The following is a 24,487-nucleotide window of genomic DNA, read 5'->3' on the forward strand; positions in this document are numbered from 1 at the left end:
GGTATACACATACACAAGAGAAGTGAAAGCAAAGATTCAAAAAGATACCTGTACACCTAATGTTCACAGCAACACTATTCAAAATAGCCAAAAGGTGGGAAAATATCAAGTGCCCATCAACAGATAAACACAATGTGGTATACAGATACAATGGAATAGTATTCAGTCTTAAAAAGGAATGCATTTCTGATACATGCTGCAACATGGTGAACCTTGAAAACATGGTAAGTGGAATAAGCCAGGTACAGAAGGAAAATATTATATAATTCCATTTATATGAAATATCAAAAATAGACAATTCATAGCAGATTAGAGGTTGCCAGAGGCTGAGAGTTGGGAGGAATAAAATTATTGCTTAAAGATTAGCGTTTCTCGCCGGGCGCGGTGGCTCAAGCCTGTAATCCCAGCACTTTGGGAGGCCGAGGCGGGTGGATCACCAGGTCGAGAGATCGAGACCATCCTGGTAAACATGATGAAACCCCGTCTCTACCAAAAATACAAAAAATTAGCTGGGCATGGTGGTGCGTGCCTGTAATCCCAGCTACTCAGGAGGCTGAGACAGGAGAATTGCCTGACCCCAGGAGGCGGAGGTTGCGGTGAGCCGAGATAGCGCCACTGCACTCCAGCCTGGGTAACAAGGGCGAAACTCCGTCTCAAAAAAAAAAAAAAAAAAAAAAAAAAAAAAAGATTAGCGTTTCTCTTTGGGTTGATAAAAAGTTCTGGAAATAGCAGTGATGGAATAGTAGTAGTACATTACAACATTGTTAATATAATTGATGCCAATGAATTGTACACAAATAGAATTAAAATGACAAAGTTTATGTTATACATATTTTGCACAATTTTAAAAAATGCAATATACCAAAAGCCATTAAATTACACACTTAGGTTTTTTAAAAAATTATTTTGTATTTTTTAGACACAGGGTCTCACTCAGTAGCCCAGGCTAGAGTATAGTGGTATGTAATCACAGCTGACTGCCGCCTCAAACTCCTGGGCTCAAGTGATCCTCCCACCTCAGTCTCCCCAACAGCTAGGACAATAAACTCACATCACCATGCCTGGCTAAGTTTTTGTTTTTCTTTTAATGTCTTGTAAGGGGTTGAGGGGTGGTTTCATTATGTTGCCCAGGCTGATCTCGAACATCTGGCCTCAAGTGATTTTCTTGCCTCAGCCTCCCAAAGCCTCCTAAAGTGCTAGAATTACAGATATGAATCACCATACGTGGTCTGAACTGTATATTTTAATTGGATGAATTATATGTTAATTATAGTTCAATAAAGCTGAGAAAAATATGTATCTAAAGATGACTTGGATGAAAGTATCATATATAAAGCACTATAAATACTCCCCTATCTACCAAATCTACCAAATTTGAAGATGCCTAAGACAATAATAATTTAGTTATAGTAACCTAGATTTGGAATCTATTAAGTAGCTATCTTAGTACTTATTGAAAAAGATAACAAAATAAAAATTGGGATTAAAGTTTTTTTTAATTGGGATTAAAGTTTTACTAAAAACTTTATATAAAATATAAAGGACAGGATATAAACAATCTGCTCAGGAGTGCCTTTTTTTCTAGGAATTCAAAAGTATTACTCTATCTACTCTGTGCCCCTTGGAAAAGGGTGACAAGTAACTGGATGAGTATTTTAATAAACAATGTGAACCATCCAGAATTGATTCAAAATCAGCAAAGATGATAGTGTTGAATGGTTCTGAGAGAGAAGCAGCATGCCTATTTGTGACTATAGAAAAATAGTACAGTAGAATTAATCAGTTTTCTATCCTAGGTTGTAAATAAAGTTACAAAAGGGGAAGAGACAAGGGAGAGAGGTGAACAAAAGCAATGCTTTCAAAGAAAGTATCATTGATAATCCTTGAACTGGGCAGGTCCAGTTACGTTTTCCAACTCAGATAGAAAATACAGTATTAATGGGATGCAAAACCCAAGTATACAAAAGGCGTTTTGTATACATGGGTTCTGCAGGGCGAACTCCAGGTCTTGAGTATGCATAGATTTGATATACATTGGGTGGGTTCTGAAACCAATCCCCTACATACAGAAGAGACAACTATAAGAGTCACTTTTCACCTAAGAAGACCATCACTTTATATATAATAGGGCATCCTCACAAAGCATTTACCATAAAACACCAGTTTAATTAGTGAGACTTAATCACAGTATTCTGGATCATGTACCCAATTCTAGGATCCCACAAAAATAAGTATCTGCAGAATAGATATTGTAGTAAATAAACAAAATTTGAAACACTTTAGAAAACTTTTTAAAGAGGCAAAATAACTTTTCTAAAATTCTTTCAAAATGCAAAAAATTCACTATTAAAAACTATTTAACGTAAACATGAACAAATTTCATGGAAATGATAATCATTCAAAACCAGGTCCCAAAGGAATACAAATGATGTATTATCTACTAATTACTTCCATATTAAGTCATTCTACCTCTTACACCAATTAACAGAGGGGAAAAGTTTTGGATTTCCCTTAACCACAGTCTCCTGTGATGCATTCATTTACTGTTATTTGATACATTTATAATATCTCCCCCCTTAGCCCAAAACCATTATTCAATTCTTTCTAATAGTCCTAATAGAAACAGGACCTTTTGAAAAACACCATTTGGAAATAATCTGAGAGAAAAAAAGAAACCTGCTTGTGAAAGATAAGGACTCAACTAGACCCTTATCCATGTAGATGTATAGGAGACATATATTCTTTCAATATTTGAAATGCGGAGTATAAAACAATACTGTGGGGGAAGCAAACAGCAGAGTCTCATACTGCATACTCCAGCACCAATGATGAGCTACTTCAGTTATGCAACACAACAGAATGCCAACGATATTACCAAAATCCTATTAATTTCAATTAGGATAAATATACAGCACAGAGCACAATTACCTTAAGAGAAGAACAGCTTAATAAAACCCAACAATTCTAGAGTCAAAACTGTGCAGATTAGTGTTAGAAGGTATTAATTATTCTTGAAAAGCCTGACCCCTAGTGGTTATAAATACTACTACATACTTGCAAAGGATTTTTTGTCATTAAACTGCCAGTTTTGATCAAGTGTGAAACAGAACATTTTAAAAGAAAAATTAGGTTTTTAAAATTGAAACTCAATTTCTATCACAGCAAGAGAAATGCCCGCTATTAAAACATGAAAGCTCTGCTCCCTCTTACCTCTATGATGGCCATTAAATCACTGAATCATGGGGCCCACCAATTTGTTTCTCTTCCCCAAAAACAGGTGAGCTCTCTGAGCTCGCACAGGCCAGTGCCTGGCACATACTATATGCTCCATAACAGCTGTTTAACAAATGAGTGAAAGTTGCCACATACCACAAAATCCTCTACTATACTCTAAGTTTATTATATTTCTAGTTTTATAAAACACCCTCAATAATACATGTGAAATAATAAAGGAATTCTCCAAAGAATGGTGTTGTGATGGTCAATGTTACGTGTCAATTTGGCTAGGCCGTAGTCTCCACTTATTCAATCAAACACTAATCTAGGTGTTGTTGTGAAGGCACTTTGTAGATGTAATCAGCATCTACCATCAGTTGGCTTTAAGAAGAGTATTGTAGGTTATCTAGGTATGTCTCATCCAATTGAAAGGCCTTAACAACAGAACTGGAGTTCCTCTGAGGAAGAAAAAATCCCACTTATGGACTGGAGCTTCCGCTTCTGCCTGAGAGTTCTGGCCTGCCCGCTGATATCAGATTCACCCCACATGCCCTCACAGCTGTGTAAGCCAATTCCCTGCAATTAACCTCTTCATTCTTTCTGTTTCTGATAGAATGCTGATGGAAAAAGGCACCTACTAAACAAAAGCAGACACTCAACCAGACCCTGAATATAAAATGATAAAGGGGTCAAGATCAGAAAGGAAAGCTACTGTTAACTGAGAAGGCCCTGTTCTATACAATTTACATTCACTGTTTCATTTAATTTTCACACCAACCCTATGAAAGTAGTTACTCTTCCCATTCCTTCTTTTATTCAACAAATATCTGAGTACCTATCACATGCCAATCACTGCATGTCACTGTTCCAGATGTGAGGAAGACAACCTGAAAGCATACAGAACAGGTCTCCACTCTCACACAGCTTGGAGTACAGATGACACTAAACCTGAGTGGTTACAGAAGCCTATCTCTGTAAGTGAAGGTGCCAAAATTTCAACCTGAGTTGTATGCTTAAAGCAGAACTTTTGCTCTTCTCATCTAATTCCAATGCTAAAACACTTGTTTACACTGTGGGGGCTAACAGCTGGGTACCCAGAATACATGCAACATATGGCATATAAACTGGCTTATGCCCAGGTCCCACAGTGAGCAATACAGACAGTAAGTTCCCCCAAGAAAATAGAGAATGACACTGTCCCTAAGGCACAAGGCAACAAAAAAGATTCTGGGAGAATACAGCAAGATCAAAGCTGGGTCTTGAAAGAACACTGGTAGGTCTTCAATTAGCAGAGAAGACCAATTAATCCACAGATTAAAAAACATCATAAATGTAAATTAATTCAACCATTGCAGAAGACAGTGTGGCAATTCCTCAAGGATCTAGAAATAGAAATACCATTTGACCCAGAAATCCCACTACTGGGTACAATACCCAAAAGATTATAAATCATGCTACTATAAAGAGACATTCATACGTATGTTTATTGCAGCACTGTTCACAATAGCAAAGACTTGGAACCAACCCAAATGCCCATCAATGATAGACTGGATAAAGAAAATGTGGCACACATACACCATGGAATATTATATAGCCATAAAAAAGGATGAGTTCATGTCCTATGCAGGGACATGGATGAAACCAGACACCATCATTCTTAGCAAACTGACACAAGAATAGAAAACCAAACAATGCATGTTCTCACTCATAAGTGAGTATTGAACAATGAGAACATACGGACACAGAGAGTGGAACACCATACACCGGGGCCTGGGGGTGGAGGGCTAGGGAAGGAATAGTAGGGGATGAGGGGATTAGGGAGGGACAGCATTAGGAGAAATACCTAATGTAGATGATGGGGCGATGGATGCAGCAAACCACCACTATGGCACATGTATACCTATGTAACAAACCTGCACGGTCCATACAAGTACCCCAGAACTTAAAGTATAATAAATAAGTTTAAAAAAAAAAAGATTACCGGCCGGGTGCGGTGGCTCAAGCCTGTAATCCCAGCACTTTGGGAGGCCGAGGCGGGGGGATCACGAGGTCAAGAGATCGAGACCATCCTGGTCAACATGGTGAAACCCCGTCTCTACTAAAAATACAAAACATTAGCTGGGCATGGTGGCGCGTGCCTGTAATCCCAGCTACTCAGGAGGCTGAGGCAGGAGAATTGCCTGAACCCAGGAGGCGGAGGTTGCGGTGAGCCGAGATCGCGCCATTGCACTCCAGCCTGGGTAACAAGAGTGAAACTCCGCCTCAAAAAAGAAAAAAAAAAGATTACCTAAACAATATATATATAAGATGAAGTTATGATGGATTTGAGTACATGAGAATAAAGAATTCCTTTTCAAAAACTCCCCAAAAAATCATATAAACAAAATGTGGGACAAAGGAATGTACATGACGTGTTTGAAGAAACCTGGCAGTACAGTTTGACTAGAATATAAAGTGTGAATCACAGAGCTGTGAGATGTCACCACTAGCCCTTCTTCCCACCACCACTATAATCTCAATCTGGGATTCCTTGAGCAGATGAAATGGCATAATACTGGTAAAGTGTTCTGCATAGGGCCCAGAACATGGCTGAACACAAAAAAGCAAATTTCATCAATAGGTTATTAAGGCCCATTTGCTGGCTTTGTGGCATGTAGTGTGTTTTTACAACCTTAGCGATGCTGGTGTTTCTGAATGTAGCCCTTCTTCTTGCTGTCACCACAATCCCATTCCCATTCCCAATCCCAGATCCACATCAAAAATATGCAGTGTCGATTTGTTTGGGGTTTTTTTAAGGTTAACATAGTAATTATTATACATTAAGGTTAATATACAAAATGGACTGTGAGAAAAATAAGGGAGTCTAGGTAACCTGTTAAAAAAATTCTGGATTAGCTGGGGTGGGAAATGGAAAAACAAAGTGAAAAACAAAATGGAAAAGATACTAAAAAGATATCTAAGAAAGTGACTTAAAAAGTAACAGAACCACTGACAGAAGCAGTCACAGCACTGACAAAATGTTTAACGGAATCACGTAAGTGCTTAGTGCCACTCATTCATAGTAGGTATTCAGTCAGTGTTTTGTTTTGTTTTGTTTTGTTTTTTAAAAAAAAACAGCTCCAGTGAGATAAAATCAGAAAATGAACAAGTGAAGACATAACTAAAGGTTTACGCAAAACATTATCTTTTTCAATTCCAACATTCTAGGTCACCTAGGTAGAGAAGAAACTGAAACAATAAGGGAATGAAATTCCCAAAGAAAATGAGTGTATAGCACAAAGAGCCAAGTACATTTAAGACCTTAATTTATGAACTGGATAAAGAAATGGTGGAGAAAGAATAGCCAAAGAGGCAGGACAGTTAGAACATCATTGCAAAGTCTTAACAGAGGAGCCACCTGTGTTATAGAAAGCTACAGAGGTGAAGAAGGAGGAAAACTGGAGAAGGAATTTTGTAACATTAGAAAGCTGAGTGTCAATGGTATGTGTGTTTGGTGCAGAAAAAAAGTTAAAAATTTCAAATAGAGAAAATATGCCACAAAACATGGAAGAAACGACACAGCCTAACCTTCACAGGGTTTTGAGAAGGATAAAAGGCATATGTCTGGGTAAAGCACTAAAGGAGTACAAAGTGGTTTTAAATACAAGGTAAAATTATTTGTAGCCATTCCTCATACATATTCTCAAGTAAAAGAATAGTTAAAAAAAATTATAAGGACTTATTTTCTTTAAAGTGAGACGTATCAAAAAGTCTTTATCATTTAAAACATAGGTGTTATTCCCAGGGTCTCGATATCATGTCTGAACACATATATCAAAATTATATATATCTAAGACACAGTAAAACTTTAAATAAAGAAATAACAATACTAATTTTCCTTCCTCCATGTAATGAGTTTGTTTTTAAGGCTGTGAAAATAGACATGGGAATTCTACCGGAAGAAATATACCTAAAAACAACAGGGCAGTTGCATATCGTACTGATTCCTCCAAATGACTCCTAAGACCAGATAAATGACTTCAGTAAAGTTTCAAGATACAGGCCAGGTATGGTGACTCACACCTGTAATCCCAACACTTTGGGAGGCCAAGGCAGGTGGATCACTTGAGGTCAGGAGCGACAGACCAGACTGGCCAACACAGTGAAATCATCTCTACTAAAAATACAAAAAAAATTAGCCACGAACCATGCCTGTAACCCCAGATACTCGGGAGGCTGAGACATGAAAATGCTTGAACCCAGGAGGCAGAGGGTGTAGTGGGCCAAGACAACACCATTGCACTCCAGCCGGGGCAAGAGAGTAAGTTTCTGTCTCAAAAAAAAAAAAAAAGTTTCAAGATACAACATCAACATACAAAAATCAGTAGCATTTCTACAAACCAACAACATTCAAGCCGAGAACCAAATCAGGAACTCAATCCCATTTACGATAGACACATGCACACACACTCCTACACATATCTAGAATACATTTAACTAAGGAGGTGAAAGAACTCCGTAAGAACTGCAAATCCCTGATGAGAGAAATCATACATGATGCAAAGAAATGGAAAACTCCATGTTCATGGATTAGAAAAATCAATATTGTTACAATGACCATACTGCCCAAAGTAATATACAGATTCAACACAATTTCTATCAAATTACCCACATCATTTTCCATAGAAGTAGAAAAACAATTCTAAAATTCATATGGAACCAAAAAGAGCCTCAACAGCTAAAGCAATCCTAAGCAAAAAGAACAAAGCTAGAGGCATCATATTGCCTGACTTCAAACTATAAGTGAAAGACTACAGTGGCCAGGCGCAGTGGCTCACACCTGTAAACCCAGCACTTTGGGAGGCCAAGGTGGACAGATCACTTGCGGCCAGGAGTTAGAGACCAGCCTGGCCAACATGGTGAAATCCTCTCTACTAAAAATATAAAAATTAGCCAGGCATGGTGACTTGCACTTGTAGTCTTAGCTGCTTGGCTGCCTGAAGCATGAGAACTGTTTGAACCTGCGGAGGCAGAGGGTGCAGTGAGCCAAGACTGTGCCACTGCACTCCAGCCTGGGTGTCAGAGCAAGACTGTCTCAAAAAAGAAAAAAGACCACAGGAACCAAACAGCATGGTTCCAGTACAAAAATAGACCAATGGAACAGAGAACCCAGAAATAACACCACACACCTACAATCAACTAATCTTTAACAAAGCTGACAATAATAAATAATCAGGAAAGGACACCCTATTCAATAAATGGTGCTGAGTAAACTGGCTGGCCACATGCAAAAGAATAAAATTGGACCTCTACTTCTCACCACATACAAAAATTAACTCAAGACAGATTGAAGACAAATGTAAAACCTCAAATTACAAAAATCCTAGAAGAAAATCTAGGGAATACTCTTCTAGACACTGACCTAGAAAAAATAATTTACTACTAAGATCTCAATAGCAAATGCAACACAAACAAAAACTGACAAAGGGGACTTTAAAAGCTTCTGCACAACAAAAGAAACACTAAACAGGCTGGGCACAGTGGCTCACACCTGCAATCCCAGCACTTTGTGAGGCCAAGGTGGACTGATCATTTGAGGTCAGGAGTACGAGGCCAGCTTGGCCAACATGTTTAAACCCCATCTCTACTAAAAAAACAAAAACTACCCAGGCATGGTCACGCACGCCTGTAATCCTAGCTACTCAAGAGGCCAAGGCAGGAAAATTGTGTGAAACAAGGAGGCGGAGATTGCAGTGAGCAGAGATTGAGCCACTGCACTCCAGCCTGGTAATTAGAGACTCTCTTTAAAAAAAGAAAGAAAGACACAATAAACAGAGTAAACAGACAATCTATAGAATGAGAAAAAATATGTGCAAACTATGCATTTGACAAAGGACTAATATCTAGAATTTATAAAGAACTTAAATCAACAAGAAAAAAACTCATTAAAAGTGAGCAAAGGACATCAACAGACACTTCGTGAAAGAAGACATACAAGCAGCCAACAAACATAAAAACACTCAACATCACTAATCAGAGAAACGCAAATCAAAACCACAATAATTACCATCTCACACCAGTCAAAATAGCTATTACTAAAAAGTCAATAAATAACAAATGTTGGCAAGGATGCAGAGACAATGGAATGCTTATATACTATTGATGGGAATGTAAATTTGTTCAACTTCTATGGAAAACAGTATGCAGATTTCTCAAAGAAATAAAAATAGAACTTCCATTCAACCTAGCAAACCCCTACTGGGTATCTAACCAAAGGAAAAGAAGCCATTTTATATCAAAAAGACACCTGCACTCGTATGCTTATTGCACCACTATTCACAACAGCAAAGTCATAGAATCAACCTAAGTGTCCATCAATAGTAAACTGAATAAAGAAAATGTGATACACACCATGAAATACTACACCAACTAAAAAAATGAAATTATGTCCTTCGTGGCAACATAGATGCAGCTGGACACCAGTATCCTAAGCGAATTAACACACAAAGAGAAAATCAAATCCTGCATGTTCTCACTTAGAACTGGGAGCTAAATGAAGGGTTCAGAAAGAGATAAAGATGGAAACAACAGACACTGGGGACTCCATAGGGAAGGGAGGGAGAAGAGCAAAGCTCGAAACACTATCTATTGGGCACTGTGTTCACTATTGGGTGATGGGTTCAATAGAAGCCCAAACTCTGGCATTATGCAATATAACCATGCCACAAACTTGTACATATTCTCTCCGAATTTATCATAAAAATTGTTTTAGAAACAAAACAAAACAAAACCCTAAAAACTTAAAAGATATATATGCATAAAATATACAAACCATGTAATAGTTTTATTTCTATTTCTTAATCAGGCTAATATGCTTCATATCCGAAAAAAGAAATTTAGAGTATTTTCAAAAATCCAAATTTTAAAAATGAGCTTGACTCTTTAACTCATGAAAGCCTTCAGTTAAAATGATTTTAAAATACTCCCTTTTTATAGAAGTTTAAAATGTGATGCAATTTCCTAAAATGTACCTATGCATAACTTTTAATTGTAAAAAGTAATCCTCAAAGAGCAAATTTGTACAAGAACAATAAAATGGCTTCAAGTTACACCAAACTATAGCAAAATGGGAAAATGAAAACTATACATCAGGTTCACTATAAACATTTAAGGGCATAAAATTTCACTTACTTTTTTAAACATAACTAGTGAGATGACTGCTGATGCTGTGAAGAGTGCTGCTATGATTATCATCATGATTCCAACAGGAATACTTTTGTTGAGACCAGTAAGGGATGAAATCCAACCACTACAGAGTAATAAAAAGTGTAATTAGACAAAAGTTAATGTATACGTTATAAAAATAGCATAATATCTAACACATACTCAACACTTACCAACGAGGCAATGTTCAAGTTCTTTATGTGTAGTAGCACATTTAATTCTCACAACCCACCCAACAGGATAGATGCTGTTTTAAATCCCTATTTTACAAATGAGGAACTGAGACATTCAGTAACTTGCCCAAAGTCACACAGCTTATAATGGCACAGTTTGAATTCAAAAGCAAACCAAACTCCAGATGCTCAAGTGTTTTAATTCCAGAATGTATGTTTTTCAAGCTGAACAATTTTTAAGCTTATGAGTTTATTACTACATTTTTTAAATGTTTATTTTAAATTCTGCTGAATGATGGAAGAAAATATTTGTAAACAATTTATCCAACAAAGGATTCACATCTAGAATACACAGAGCTTTCAAAGCTCAACAGTACATAAAAATTATTAAGAAAACGGATAAAAGACAGAAAGAGACATTTTACCAAGAGGATATAAAGATGACAAATAAGCACCTGGAAAGATGTTCAAAACCACAATGAGGTATCACTACACACCTATTAAGATGGCTAAAATAAAAAGTAATGACCACCAAATGCTGGTAAGGAAGTAGAGACTAAATCGCTCATAACTGTTGGTGGGAGTGTAAAATAATATAGCTATTCTAGAAAACAGTTTGTTTCTTTAAAAAACTAAACATGTAACATCCATATAATCTACTAATTACATTCTTGGACATTTATCCCAGAGAAATGAAAATTATGTTCACACAAAAATCTATTCACAAATTTCATGGCAGCTTTATCTGTAATGGTCCAAAACTGGACACAATACAGATATCCTTCAACTGGTGAACAACTAAGTATCCTGTGATACATCCGTATAATAGACTACTACTCAAAAATAAAAAGAAGGCTGGGCACGTTAGCTCACACCTGTAATCCCAGCACTTTGAGAGGCCAACGTGGGCAGATCACAGGAGGCCACAAGTTTAAGACCTGCCTGGGCAACATGGTGAAACCCCATGTCTACTAAAAACAGAAAGATTAGCTGCGCTGGATGGCAGGCCCCTTAATCCCAGCTATTCGGGAGGCTGAGGTATGAGAATCATTTGAACCCAGGAGGCAGATGCAGTGAGCTGAGATCATGCCACTGCACTCCAGCCTGGACAACAGGGTGAGCCTCTGTCTCAATCAATCAACCGGAATAAACTAAAGATATGCATAACAACCTGTATGAATTTCCAGAAAATAACACTGAGTGAAAAAAGCCAAAGGTTGTAGACTATGATTCCAGGCCTATAACCTTCTTGAAATGACAAAAACAGAAACGAAGAACACATTAGGGGTTGCCAGGGGTTAAGGAGTAGGAAAAGGAGAGTTTTAAGTGTGGCTATGAAAAAGCAACAAGAGGAATCCTCTGGCGATGAGAATGTTCCCTAACTTTACTATCAATGTCAAGATCTTGGTTTTTATATTTTACTATAGTTCTGCAAAATTACCACCATTGGGAGAAACTCGATAAAGGGTACCTGAGATCTCTTTGCATTCTTTCTTTTTTTTTTTATTTTTTTTTTAATTTTTTTCTCTTTGCATTATTTCTTACAATTGTATGTAAATCTAAGATTACCTAAAAATAAAATGTTTAATATAAAAAATCTGAATTATGTGAGGGTTTGTCTTAAAAAAGGTCAATTCTGTCTGCACCCTCATTAGCAGACTCTTTTTACGTTATTTAGACACATACATGCTGTTAGGCTCAGTTCTAGCATTTTCCCTATGTCTGTGCTAAAAAGCAAAAGAAATTACTTAAATTTCACAAGAATTAAAAAAAAAAAAACCTTGTGCTGTTAAAGTAAGCAGTGTATTTTTAATTAAACATTTAAAATGTTTCCTTTTCCTAAAATACCAAAAACTAGACACTATTTAAATTAATGAAAATTATTACTTTTTCTGAGAACTGATTTAAAATATCTATATAAATTCTCTCCATGTATTTATGCCTATTAGGAGCTCTGCAGAACTGCCAAGCATTATCTGACTGCCAATCACTACTCCAGTAGTAGCATACTAAATTTAAGTCTTCAGCACACTCTAATTAAATGCTAATTTCAATTTTGGTTTATGTACACAGTGCAACAAAGCTGCATCGCATATGCTTCTGGCATGTAAGAATACAGCTGAATGCAAGTCAGTATAAAAGAAAGATGAAGGGGACAGATAATTTTAGAGATGTGTACTCTTCCGCCCACCATTTCACTCAAGGAATGTTTGCAACAGAGTATAAAGAGATATCTAAATCTGCTATTACCTCATAGCCTGGGTCCAGATAGCCTCCATTTCTGAGGGTCCCCCATTGAATGAGCCATGATGAGAATGATTCTATTGTTTAAAAATATATGTATATCCGTGTGTGCAGTGATTCTACCTTTCAGAGACAAGTGCCCATGTATACTTGTATATAAAAATCTATGTTTGTACACCTAAAATAGGGCTTTACACATAATAGGTATCCTTTTCCTTAAAACCCCTAAAGTTCTTTCCTATCCCTTCCACATTCCTTGGTCTCCACCCCCGCCCCCTCTGACCCCCACAGTGTCTTCTGCAGTTTTCTTCTTAGTGCCCTTACATACACATTTTATTTATACTAGATAAAATGTGCTGTTTTTAAAGATGGGAACATAATCTTCAGAGACTGATTTGTCCAAAGTTTATGCCTCATGACATTTTCAAATTGCATCTTTAAAACAATTTTTGCTTTCATTTAATTTTGCTAACCCAATTCTTCTGTGTTAACTATGTTAGGAAGCCAAAAATTATATTACAATATTAGGTTAAAGTTGAAAACTAGTAAATAACTTACCAATTGCCCCAATTTTGAAATCCTGCAGCCTGAAGCACATGTACAGCAAACTGACAAATATAGACGAAGAAGAATACAAAGAATCTGAATGAACTGTCACTCCTTAAAAAAAAAAGAAAAAGAAAAAGAAAAAAGGGTAGGAAGAAAGAAGATGTCATTTTTCTCATTATCTTTACATTTACATGCAGAATGACACTCAAATCTTCAAAGTACAAACAAGAAAAGGGGCAACCGAGGCCTCAAGTTAGTAACAATGTAATAACTTATGTGAACTCGTCATGCTAACACTAGATACCATTATTCTAATTTCACTTTGTCCTTTCAATTTCCAACTGCATCACAATTAATCTTGACCAAAAACCTTGTTTTCTTCTTTTATTAAATATCATCATAGAATTATACATATAATGAACATACAATAAATTACAAATATTTAAAATATTGCTTTAATAATTTTTGACATATTTATATATCTGATTCCCCAATCATTATGGTGAGCATATCCACAAAGTTTCCTTGAGCCCCTTGGTAGCCCTACCCTACCCACTGCTTTTCTGTTACCATAGTTTGACTATTTTAGAGTGTTATATAAATGGGATCACATATTACACAGTATTTTTTTTTTTCTTGTCTGGCTTCTTTTACTTAGCACAACTATTCTGAGATTCACCCAGTTTTGTGGCACATATCAAAAGTTCATTCCTTTTCATTGCTGAGTAGTATTCCATAGTGTAAATATAGCATAGTTTATTCATTCACTGTTGACAGACATTTAGTTTTCTAGTTTATTATAAAGTTATTATCAGTTATTAATAAAGCTATTAATAGTCATATACAAGTCTTTCCATGAACATATGTTTCCTTTTTCTCTTAGGTAAATACCTACAAGTGGGAAGGCTGGAACATATCACAGGAATATGTTTTAACTTTTTAAGAAACTACCAAACTGTTTTACAAACAGGCTGTACTATTTTTCATTCCCACCTGGCAGTACATGGGCTGGAATATTCTAGTGCCTTCACATCTCAGTAACACCTGTTATCGTCTTTTTAATTCTAGCTATTCTAATAGCTGTACAGTGATATCTTATATGGTTTTAATTTGCATCTTCCTAATAAGTAATGTTGTTGAGTATCTTTTTATGTGTTTTGTCATACATATATAGCTCTTTCATGAAGTAATTAAAATATTTTTCTGATGCTGTAATTAGATTGCTTTTTCCCTTACTGTTGAGTTGTGGGAGTTTTTAAAAGTATATTCTGGAAATTCAAGTCCTCTTTCAGATAAATGTTTGACAAAGATTTTCTCCTAGCCCTTGCTTGTCTTTTCATTCTCTTAAGAGTGTTTTTTTGGGGTGGGGAGCAGGCATAATGGCTCACACCTGTAATCTCAGTTATTCAGACCCAGAGGCAAAGGGATTACTTGAGGCCAGGAGTTTTACACCAGCCTGGACAACACGGCAAGACATCCATCTTCTTAAAAAAAAAAAAAAAAAAAAAAAAAAAAAAAAAGCAGCAGCAGCAGCAGACAGTTTCTTCTAAAGAGGTATTTTGCCTTTTTATTAAGTCCATTGTATTCACTTGTTCTTTTATAGATCTTTATTTTATTGTTTCTGAGAAATCTGCCAAAGCCAAGGACATAAAGATTTTTTTTCCTGTTTTCTTCTAGTTTTGTATTTTCAGTATTACATTTAAAACTGAAATGAGTTAATTATTTTGAGTTAATTTTTTAAAATATTTTTGAGTTAAGTTTTTAAAATTAACTTTGAGTTTTTAAAAATATCATATCACGGTGGCTCAAGCCTGTAATCCCAGCACTTTGGGAGGCCGAGGCGGGTGGATCACGATGTCAAGAGATCGAGACCATCCTGGTCAATATGGTGAAACCCCGTCTCTACTAAAAATACAAAAAAGTAGCTGGGCATGGTGGCGCGTGCCTATAATCCGAGCTACTCAGGAGGCTGAGGCAGGAGAATTGTCTGAACTCAGGAGGCGGAGGTTGCGGTGAGCCGAGATCGCGCCATTGCACTCCAGCCTGGTTAACAAGAGCGAAACTCCGTCTCAAAAAAAAAAAAAAAAAAAAATACCATATCAAGTATGAATTCAAGTTCTTTTTTGCATGTGGCTATCCAATTGTTCTAGCATCATTTCTTAAAAAGACTGTCCTTTCTGCATTGCATTTCCTTTGCACCTTTCTCAAAATTAGTCATCTGTCTACGGGTGGGTTTATTTCTGGGCTCGCCATTCTCTCCCACTCTTCTATTTGTCTACCTTTTTGTCAATATCACACTATTTTGATTACTGAAGTTTTCTAATAAGTTTTCAAATTAGGTAGTGTTAGTCCATCAACTTTATTGTTCTTTTTCAAAATTGTTGTAACTATTTTAAGGTTTTTACATTTCTATAACTAGTGTACAAACAGAGCAATGACTTAACATGAACATAGTAAAGCAGCAGTCCCCAACCTCTTTGGCACCAGGGACCTGTTTTGTGGAAGACAATTTTTCTATGTATGGTGGGGTGGGATGGCTGCAGGGTGAAACTGTTCCATCTCAGATCATCAGGCATTAGATTCTCATAAGGACCATGCACCCTAGATCCCTTGCACACACGATTCACAATAGAGTTTGTGCTCCTATGAGAATCTAATGCCACTGCTGATCTGACAGGAGGCAGGGCTCAGACGGTAATGCTCGCTAGCAGCTGCTCACCTCCTGCTGAGTGGCCCAGTTCCTAACAGGCTAGGGACCAGTACAAGCCTGTGGCCCAGGGGTTGGGGACCCCTGCTCTAGAATCAGCCATTTCCCCAAGGTACAAAAGAGCAAATTTTAATGATTCATTAATAATGTTTTCTGTATCAGCCAGATTTAAATTAAATGGTTCCACATCTTATAGTAATCGTGTCAGTACTCTATTACACCAAAGCTGGTGTTAATGACCATAAAGCTGAGAAAACTTATTAATGAAAAATAGCCAAGAACAAAATCTACAATATAAAATGCTATTTTTATTAATACCAAATAGAAATCCTATGTATGACTCATCTCTCCAGGCTCACATGCAAACCATTACTTTAATAAACAGTTTTCTTTTACTATTTTGAAACAGACACTTCTAAAGTATATTTCTATTTCTCTCTCCCTCTGGCAGAGAATGAAGAATAAAACTTAATATCCTTATTTTTCACCTAGAGCTGTTACTTCTATTTTGTGTGCCAAGAAACCAGACTATTGAAATGTTCTATATTATAAAGTATGTGCTCCAAAAAGGGGTCAAATAATATCTACAGGCTTCACAACAGCTATGTCCATTACCTTGGTTCCAAATTCACAGACACGTTCTAGAAGCTGAAACTGCCTAATAATTTCTACTTAAGAAATCTATTAGAAAATACTGAATATGTTTTAAAAATTAAGAAGTCCTACTCAAAAACTATTTCTAAAACATTGCTTTCAAATACAAATGAAGTTTTTTTAAAACTAGTACATCTTCCTTTTTTTGTATGTACAGTTAGTATGCACAAATACAGTGTACAAAACTAATCAAATGAAAAACCTCAAAGTCTACTTTTGTCTAGTTTTATTTTAAACAAAGCTAAATAAAAGATACTAAGCAGGTTAAATATCATTCTCAATATTTTATATTATTTATTTTGTTTTCCCAACTTTTCTATTTCTGAATAAGGGGACAATAAAATTCATTTCATTGTATACTGACCATTAATATAAATGATTATTTTAAAACATTTCGCCAGGCGCAGTGGCTCAAGCCTGTAATCCCAGCACTTTGGGAGGCCGAGGCGGGTGGATCACTAGGTCAAGAGATCAAGACCATCCTGGTCAACATGGTGAAACCCCGTCTCTACTAAAAAATACAAAAAATTAGCTGGGCATGGTGGTACGTGCCTGTAATCCCAGATACTCAGGAGGCTAAGGCAGGAGAATTGCCTGAACCCAGGAGGCGGAGGTTGCGGTGAGCCGAGATCGCGCCATTGCACTCCAGCCTGGGTAATAAGAGCGAAACTCCATCTCAAAAAAAAAAAAAAAAAAAAAAAAAAAACGGCATTTCAAAGTTCTCTAAGACATAAACTCCATATCCCAGCACTTACTTAACTACCTAGAGTCTTATCTCCAAGGGAGCACAAATCTTCCTTTACCTGAGCTGTCCATATTACTGCCAATACAAAATCAGTCAAATTCAAAACAAACTGAAGCAATACAATCATCACATGAGTATCAGGTTCCTTTCAGATGCTTGAGGGAAGGGCCAGCTGAAGCTGAGGGGCTCTGGAAGAGCCAGAAGACCCCCAGGAGGGCTGTACCTCCACCAGAATCAGAAAAGGTCCAGAAAAAAAAAAAGAAAAGAAAAAGAAAAACATCATCGGGTAAGAAGAATTTCTACTGGCATTCAGAACCAAAGGCAGTGGGTCTCGCATGCAGGAAGAGATTAGAAATCACACTGTTTAAATCAGCTTGAACATAGCCATTTTAAACCAAACAAAGAACAGATATATAGATTTTTTTTTAAACACTATCCATTGATTTAAGCTATGTGACTTAAATTGTAATCTGCCTCAGTTTATGATAAAGTATTTATAGTATCATGGATATTTATTCATAATAAATACACCTAAGTAATGTACTTCCTCATCAGAATATATAAATAAAAGCTCTCTACTACTTGCCATCCTGACTCTTTCAGATCAAAGCCTAATGGAAAACTGAATTTCAAATATGCAAGTGGTTTTTGGTTTAACATCTTCTACAGCCAAGTTGCAGCACAATTTTAATGGAAAAGTTCTTCCCTAACTTACAATAAATCTCAGAAAATCAGCTTATTTGATGTCATGAAGTTTATTTCACATGCTAAATCAATACCAGAGGTATTAGTTACAACTACTATTTGGGGGAAGAGGAAAAGACAAAGTATTTCATTATTTCAAAAGGCTAAGAGAAGACGTGGGGACACAGTTAACTGAAGTACAGCACTAAATGTCTTTAACTCTGGCAACTCAACACAGCGGATAAAAGAACATGAATTTAAAGACAGACTTGGTTTGAATCCAGATTCCCCAGTTGTGTAACTCTGGGTAAAATATTAAGCCAGAGATTTTCCATTTGCAAAATGGGGGTAACAGTGGAACATGCTTTTATATAAATAAAATAATGCAGGTAAAGTGCTTAGCTGGGAATGCATAGGCACATAGAAAGTAACTGATAAACATTACTTGTTGATATATCTATTACACTCATATAATACTGTATAAAAATAAATTGTTTTGCTCACAGAATTAATATCCTGCTCACATGAGTGGCATTAGGTTGTTAAGATACTGAAAATTTCCAGAACATGGTTGCTAACAATCACAACTACTAGAATCAAGTAATACAAGAAATTATTGATGGTGTACATGCATTAGAATAAAAAGAAACTGATATGGTTTGGCTGTGTCCCCACTCAAATTTCATTTTGAATTGAGGCTACCATAACCCCCATGTGTCATGGGAGGGCCTCAGTGGCAGATAACTGAATCATGGGGGCAGGTTCTACTGTACTGCCCTCATGAAAGTGATTAAGCCTCACAAGATCTGATGGTTTTATAAAGAGCAGTTCCCCTGCACATCCTCTCCTGCTTGCATGTAGGACGGGCCTTTGCACCTTCTTCACCTTCTGCCATGATTGTGAGGCCTTCCCAGCCATGTGGAACTGAGTCCATTAAACATCTTTTTCTTTATAAACTACCCAGTCTTGAGCATTTCTTCCTAGCAATATGAAAATGGACGAATACAGAAACCTAACAAGTACAGCTGCTTTTCTTGTCTTGTTTGGGTGCTCCAAGACTGTGTAACCAGCCCCACATTCCCTCTTTAGTAACTTTATGCTGAAATGATTTCTCCAGAACAGAAAGTCTATAAGTAGGCTTGAAAAGGCAACACCATGAACTGTCCCTCACCACAAGAGTACAAAAAAAACTTTCGTATGTGTAGTTTTTTGGGAGAGGATTAAAAGAGTTTAAATCCATAAGAGTCTATCTCTTAAAAACTATTAAGAATTGGGCACAGTGGTTGATGCTTGCAATCTTAGCACTTTGGGAGGCCATGGTGGGAGGACTGCTTGAGCTGAGCAGTTCAAGACCAGCCTGGACAATACAGTAAGACCTCATCTCCGTTAAAAATTAAAAAATGGGACCAGGTATGGTGGCTTACACCTGTAATCCCAGCACTTTGGGAGGCCAATGCAGGCAATAGTGAGATCAGGAGATTAAGATCATCCTGGCTAACATCATGAAATCCTGTCTCTACTAAAAATTTAAAAAATTAGCCAGGTGTGGTGGCATGCACCTGCAGTCCCAGCTAGTTGGGAGGCTGAGGCAGAAGAATCGCTTAAACCCAGGAGGCAGAGGTTGCAGTGAGCCAAGACTGTGCCACTGCACTCCAGCTTGGGGGACAGGGCAAGACTCTGCCTCAAAAATTAATTAATTAATTAAGTATAGTGGTACATACCTGTACTCCTGGCTATCTGGAAGGTTAAAGCCAGAGGATCATTTGAACCCAGAAAACAAAACAGCAATGAACAATGGTTGTGCTACTGCATTCTAGTCTGGGTGACAGTGTGAGATCCTATCTCGAAGAAAAAAAAAAAAAAAACTCAATAGACAAGTCTGGCTAAAAAAGCACAGGACTGGAATGAAAGAGACTCTGCACTCTCTTCTTCCCACCTATGTTCTGTCAAAAGCAGAGGGGACAATGAAAAAGCTCACATTAAACGAAGTTTTAAACCTGAACAATATCAAACCTAGACCACAACGCTGGTGCAAACTCCAAATCCTCTATACTTAACTGACTTAATAATAGCTAACATTTGTTGAACATTATTTCCCAAGGACCATGTCAAACACATGTACTGTCAATTCGATCCTTACAACACTCCCATGAGGCACACTAATATTGACTCTATTTTACTGATGAGCAAACAGATTGAAAGAGGTTAAATAATCCAAATATATAGAGACTTACCTGTGCATCTATAAAGCTAAAATACTTAACCATGTGCTAAAACTACCTCTAAGATATTATTTCAATTCCATCTTCTCCAAGAAATTTAATTATCAAGGAATAAAACATTACTAACTAAAGAAAATCAACCCCAAATGCTCAATGCAGTGTTTCTTATACAAGAGGAGATTATAACAACTAAAATCTCACATTTGAATTGCTATTCAATGTAGATGGCATAAAGTGACAAAATGAGCCAGTAGCTAATGATTTTCAAATCGCCTTTCAACAACAAAGCTAAATTAAAGGAAAACGAAAGTTAACATTGATTAGATCCTAGGTCACAAATGGACTGTTTTCAAACTATTACACAAGTTATGCTCTTATAAGACAGAAAACTGGGCCGGGGGCAGTGACTCACACCTGTAATCCCAGCACTTTCTGAGGCCAAGACAGGCAGACCACCTGAGGTGAGGCATTCAAGACCAGCCTGGCCAACATTAAGAAACCCATCTCTATTAAAAATACAAAAGTCAGAGAAGGGGATCCAAGATGGCCGAGTAGGAGCAGCTCTGGACTGCAACTCCCAGTGAGAGCATGGAAGGTGAGTGGTGGCTGCATTTCCAGACGGATTTTTATTACCAACACTCCAGGAGATTCCTGGGCGGAGGAGCACCACAGGACTCCAGCGGGGCTGTTTCAGCCGGCACGGCAGGTCTCCTGATAAAAAAACTCACACGGGTCCAGGTGCCCTTTCAGCTGGCAACTAAAGCACCTGGGAGACAGAGTCGCCATTCAACTGATAAAAAGGCAACTGAAATAGGGAGCCAGGCCAGGAGATTCCCAGGTGAAAAAGCGCCACAAGTCTCCAGCGCAACTGTTTGAGCCGGCTGGCGGGTCTCCACACAAAATCTCCCACAAATCCAGGTGCCTTTTCAACAGGCGACTGGAACGCCTAGGAGACAGAGTCACCCATTCAACTGATAAAAAGGGGACTGAAACAGGGAGCCAGGCCAGGAGATTCCTGGGCGGAAAAGCACCATGAGCCCCCAGCACAGCTGTTTCAGCTGGTGCAGTGGTTCTCCACACAAGAAATCACACAAATCTGGGTGCTGTTTCAACTGATGACTGGAATGCCTGGGAGACAGAGTCACCCATTTAACTGAAAAAAAAAGGGGTCTGAGGCAAGGAGTCAGGTGGTCAGGCATGGCTGGTCCCACCCTCACAAAGACCAGCAATCTGAAACGCTCTGGATTAAGAGTTTCACAGCAAGCACAGCTGAACCCAGGACAGTCCAGCTCTGTGAGGGAGGGTCATCTGCCATTACTGAGCCAGTCTACCACTACCAAGGAGGTTTGCTATTGCCGAGGCAGTCCACCATTGCCGAGGCGGTCTGCCACTGCCGAGGTGGTCTGCCATTGCCGAGGTAGTCTGCCATTACAGACAGAGTCCTCCATTACAGAGGCAGGCTGCCATTGTCGAGGTAGTTATAACTATACTCCTATAAAAAGGACTGCAGGGAAGTTCACAAGGCAGCTGGGCAGAGCCCACAGCAGCCCAGCATTGCCTCTGCTGGCAGACTGTGAGTAGACTGCCACCTTGCTGGGCAGGGCGGCCCTGAAAAAAGGCAGCAGCATGACAGAAACTTATAAATAAAGCCCTACCTTCCTGGGACAGAGCACCTGGGGAAAAAAAAAGAGGGGGGGGCATTAATAAGTTCTGCTGCAGCAGACGTAACTGTACATGCCCAGCAGCTATGAATGAACAATGGAGCTCACAGCTCAGCACGTGAGCGCCTATAAAGGACAGACTGTCTCCTCAAGCAGCTACCTGACCCCCGTATATCAAAAGACTCACCTCGTAAAGGAGAGCTCAGAATGATATTGGGTAGGTGTCCTTCTGGGACAAAGATAGCAGAAGAAGCAGCTGGCAGCAGCCCTTATTGTTCTGCAGCTGCTGCAGGTGATCCCCAGGCAAGCAGGGCCTGCAGTGGACCTTAGCAGTCCTACAGCAGAGGGGCCTGACTTTAGAAGGGAAACTAAGAAACAGAAAGAAATAACTTCATCATCAACAAATGGGACGTCCACTCAGAGACCCAATCTAAAAGTCAACAACTACAAAGACGACAGGTGGATAAATCCACAAAGACGGAAAGAAACCAGTGTAAAAGGGATGAAAACACCCAAAACCAGAATGTCTCTCCTCCTACAAGGAATCACAACTCCTCACCAGCAAGGGAACAAGGCTCGATGGAGAATGAGTGTGATGAATTGACAGAATCAGGCTTCAGAAGGTGGTAATAAGAAACTTCTCTGAGCTAAAAGAACATGTTCTAACCCAATGCAAAGAAACTAAGAATCTTGAAAAAAGGTTTGACGAAATGCTAACGAGAATAAACAGCTTAGAGAGGAATATAAGTGAATTGATGGAGCTGAAAAACACAACACGAGAACTTTGCAAAGCATGCACAAGTTTCAACAGCCGAACTGACCAAGAAGAAGAAACGATATCAGAGGTCGAAGATCAACTCAATAAAATAAAACGAGAAGGCAAAATTAGAAATAAAAGGGTAAAAAGGAACGAAAAAAGTCTCCAAGAAATATGGGACTATGTGAAAAGACCTAATCTACATTTCATAGGTGTACCTGAATGTGACAGAGAGAATGAATCTAAGCTGGAAAATACTCTTCAGAATATTATCCAGGAAAACTTCCCCCACCTAGCAAGGCTGGCCAATATTCAAGTCCAGGAAATACAGAGAACACCACAAAGATATTCCTCAAGAAGAGCAACCCCAAGGCACATAATCGTCAGATTCACCAGGGTTGAAATGAAGGAGAAAATGCTAAGGGCAGCCAGAGAGAAAGGTCGGGTTACCAACAAAGGGAAGCCCATCAGACTCACAGCAGATCTCTCGGCAGAAACCCTACAAGCCAGAAGAGTGTGAGGGCCAATATTCAACATCCTTAAAGAAAAGAACTTTCAACCCAGAATTTCATATCCAGTCAAATAAGTTTCATAAATGAAGGAGAAATAAAATCCTTTATGAACAAGCAAGTACTCAGAAATTTCATCACCACCAGGCCTGCTTTACAAGAGGCACTAAACATAGAAAGGAACCAGTACCAGCCACTCCAAAAACATACCAAATGGTAAAGAGCATTGACACAATGAAGAAACTGCATTAACTAACAGGCAAAACATCCAGCTAGCATCAAAATGGCAGGATCAAATTCACACATAACAATATTAACCCTAAATGTAAATGGGCTAAATGCCCCAATCAAAAGACACAGACTGGCAAATTGGATAAAAAGTCAAAACCCATCGGTGTGCTGTATCCAGGAAACCCGTCTCACATGCAAGGATATACAAAGGCTCAAAATAAAGGGACGGAGGAAGATTTACCAAGCAAATGGAGAGCAAAAAAAAAGCAGGAGTCGCAATTCTCATCTCTCATAAAATAGACTTTAAACCAACAAAGATCAAAAGAGACAAAGAAGGACATTACATAATGGTAAAAGGATCAATGCAACAAGAATGATCCTAAATATATGTGCACCCAATACAGGAGCACCCAGATATACAGAGCAAGTTCTTAACAACTTACAAAGAGACTTAAACTCCCACACAATAATAGTGGGAGACTTTAACACCCCATTGTCAATATTAAACAGATCAATGAGACAGAAAATTAACAAGCATATCCAGGACTTGAACTAAGACCTAGACCAAGCAAACCTGATAGACTTTTACAGAACTCTCCACCCCAAATCCACAGACTATACATTCTTCTCAGCACCACATCACACCTACTCTAAACCTGACCATATAATTGGAAGTAAATCACTCCTCAGCAAATGCAAAGGAATGAAAATCATAACAGTCTCTCAGACCACAGTGCAATAAAGTTAGAACTCAGAATTCAGAAACTAACTCGGAACTGCACAGATTCATGGAAACTGAACTGGCTCTTGAATGTTGACTGGATAAACAATGAAATGAAGGAAGAAATAAAGATGTTCTTCAAAACCAACGAGAATGAAGACATTAACGTACCAGACTCTCTGGGACACATATAAAGTAGTGTCTAGAGGAA

General features: G+C 38.1%; 1 protein-coding gene across 1 annotated transcript in view; it reads right to left on the reverse strand.

Moving 5' to 3' along the window:
- Nucleotides 1-24,487, reverse strand: part of SCAMP1 (secretory carrier membrane protein 1) — a 118,070-nt gene that overhangs the window by 5,101 nt on the left and 88,482 nt on the right. Inside the window, exons 7-8 of the mRNA XM_003920816.4 lie at nucleotides 13,395-13,496; nucleotides 10,387-10,504 (exon numbers count right to left, since the gene is read on the reverse strand). Coding sequence (XP_003920865.1) covers nucleotides 10,387-10,504; nucleotides 13,395-13,496 — 220 coding nt within the window. The remainder of the gene's footprint in view (nucleotides 1-10,386; nucleotides 10,505-13,394; nucleotides 13,497-24,487) is intronic.

Source organism: Saimiri boliviensis, chromosome 1 (genome assembly GCF_048565385.1).
Source record: "Saimiri boliviensis isolate mSaiBol1 chromosome 1, mSaiBol1.pri, whole genome shotgun sequence".
NCBI lineage: Eukaryota > Metazoa > Chordata > Mammalia > Primates > Cebidae > Saimiri > Saimiri boliviensis.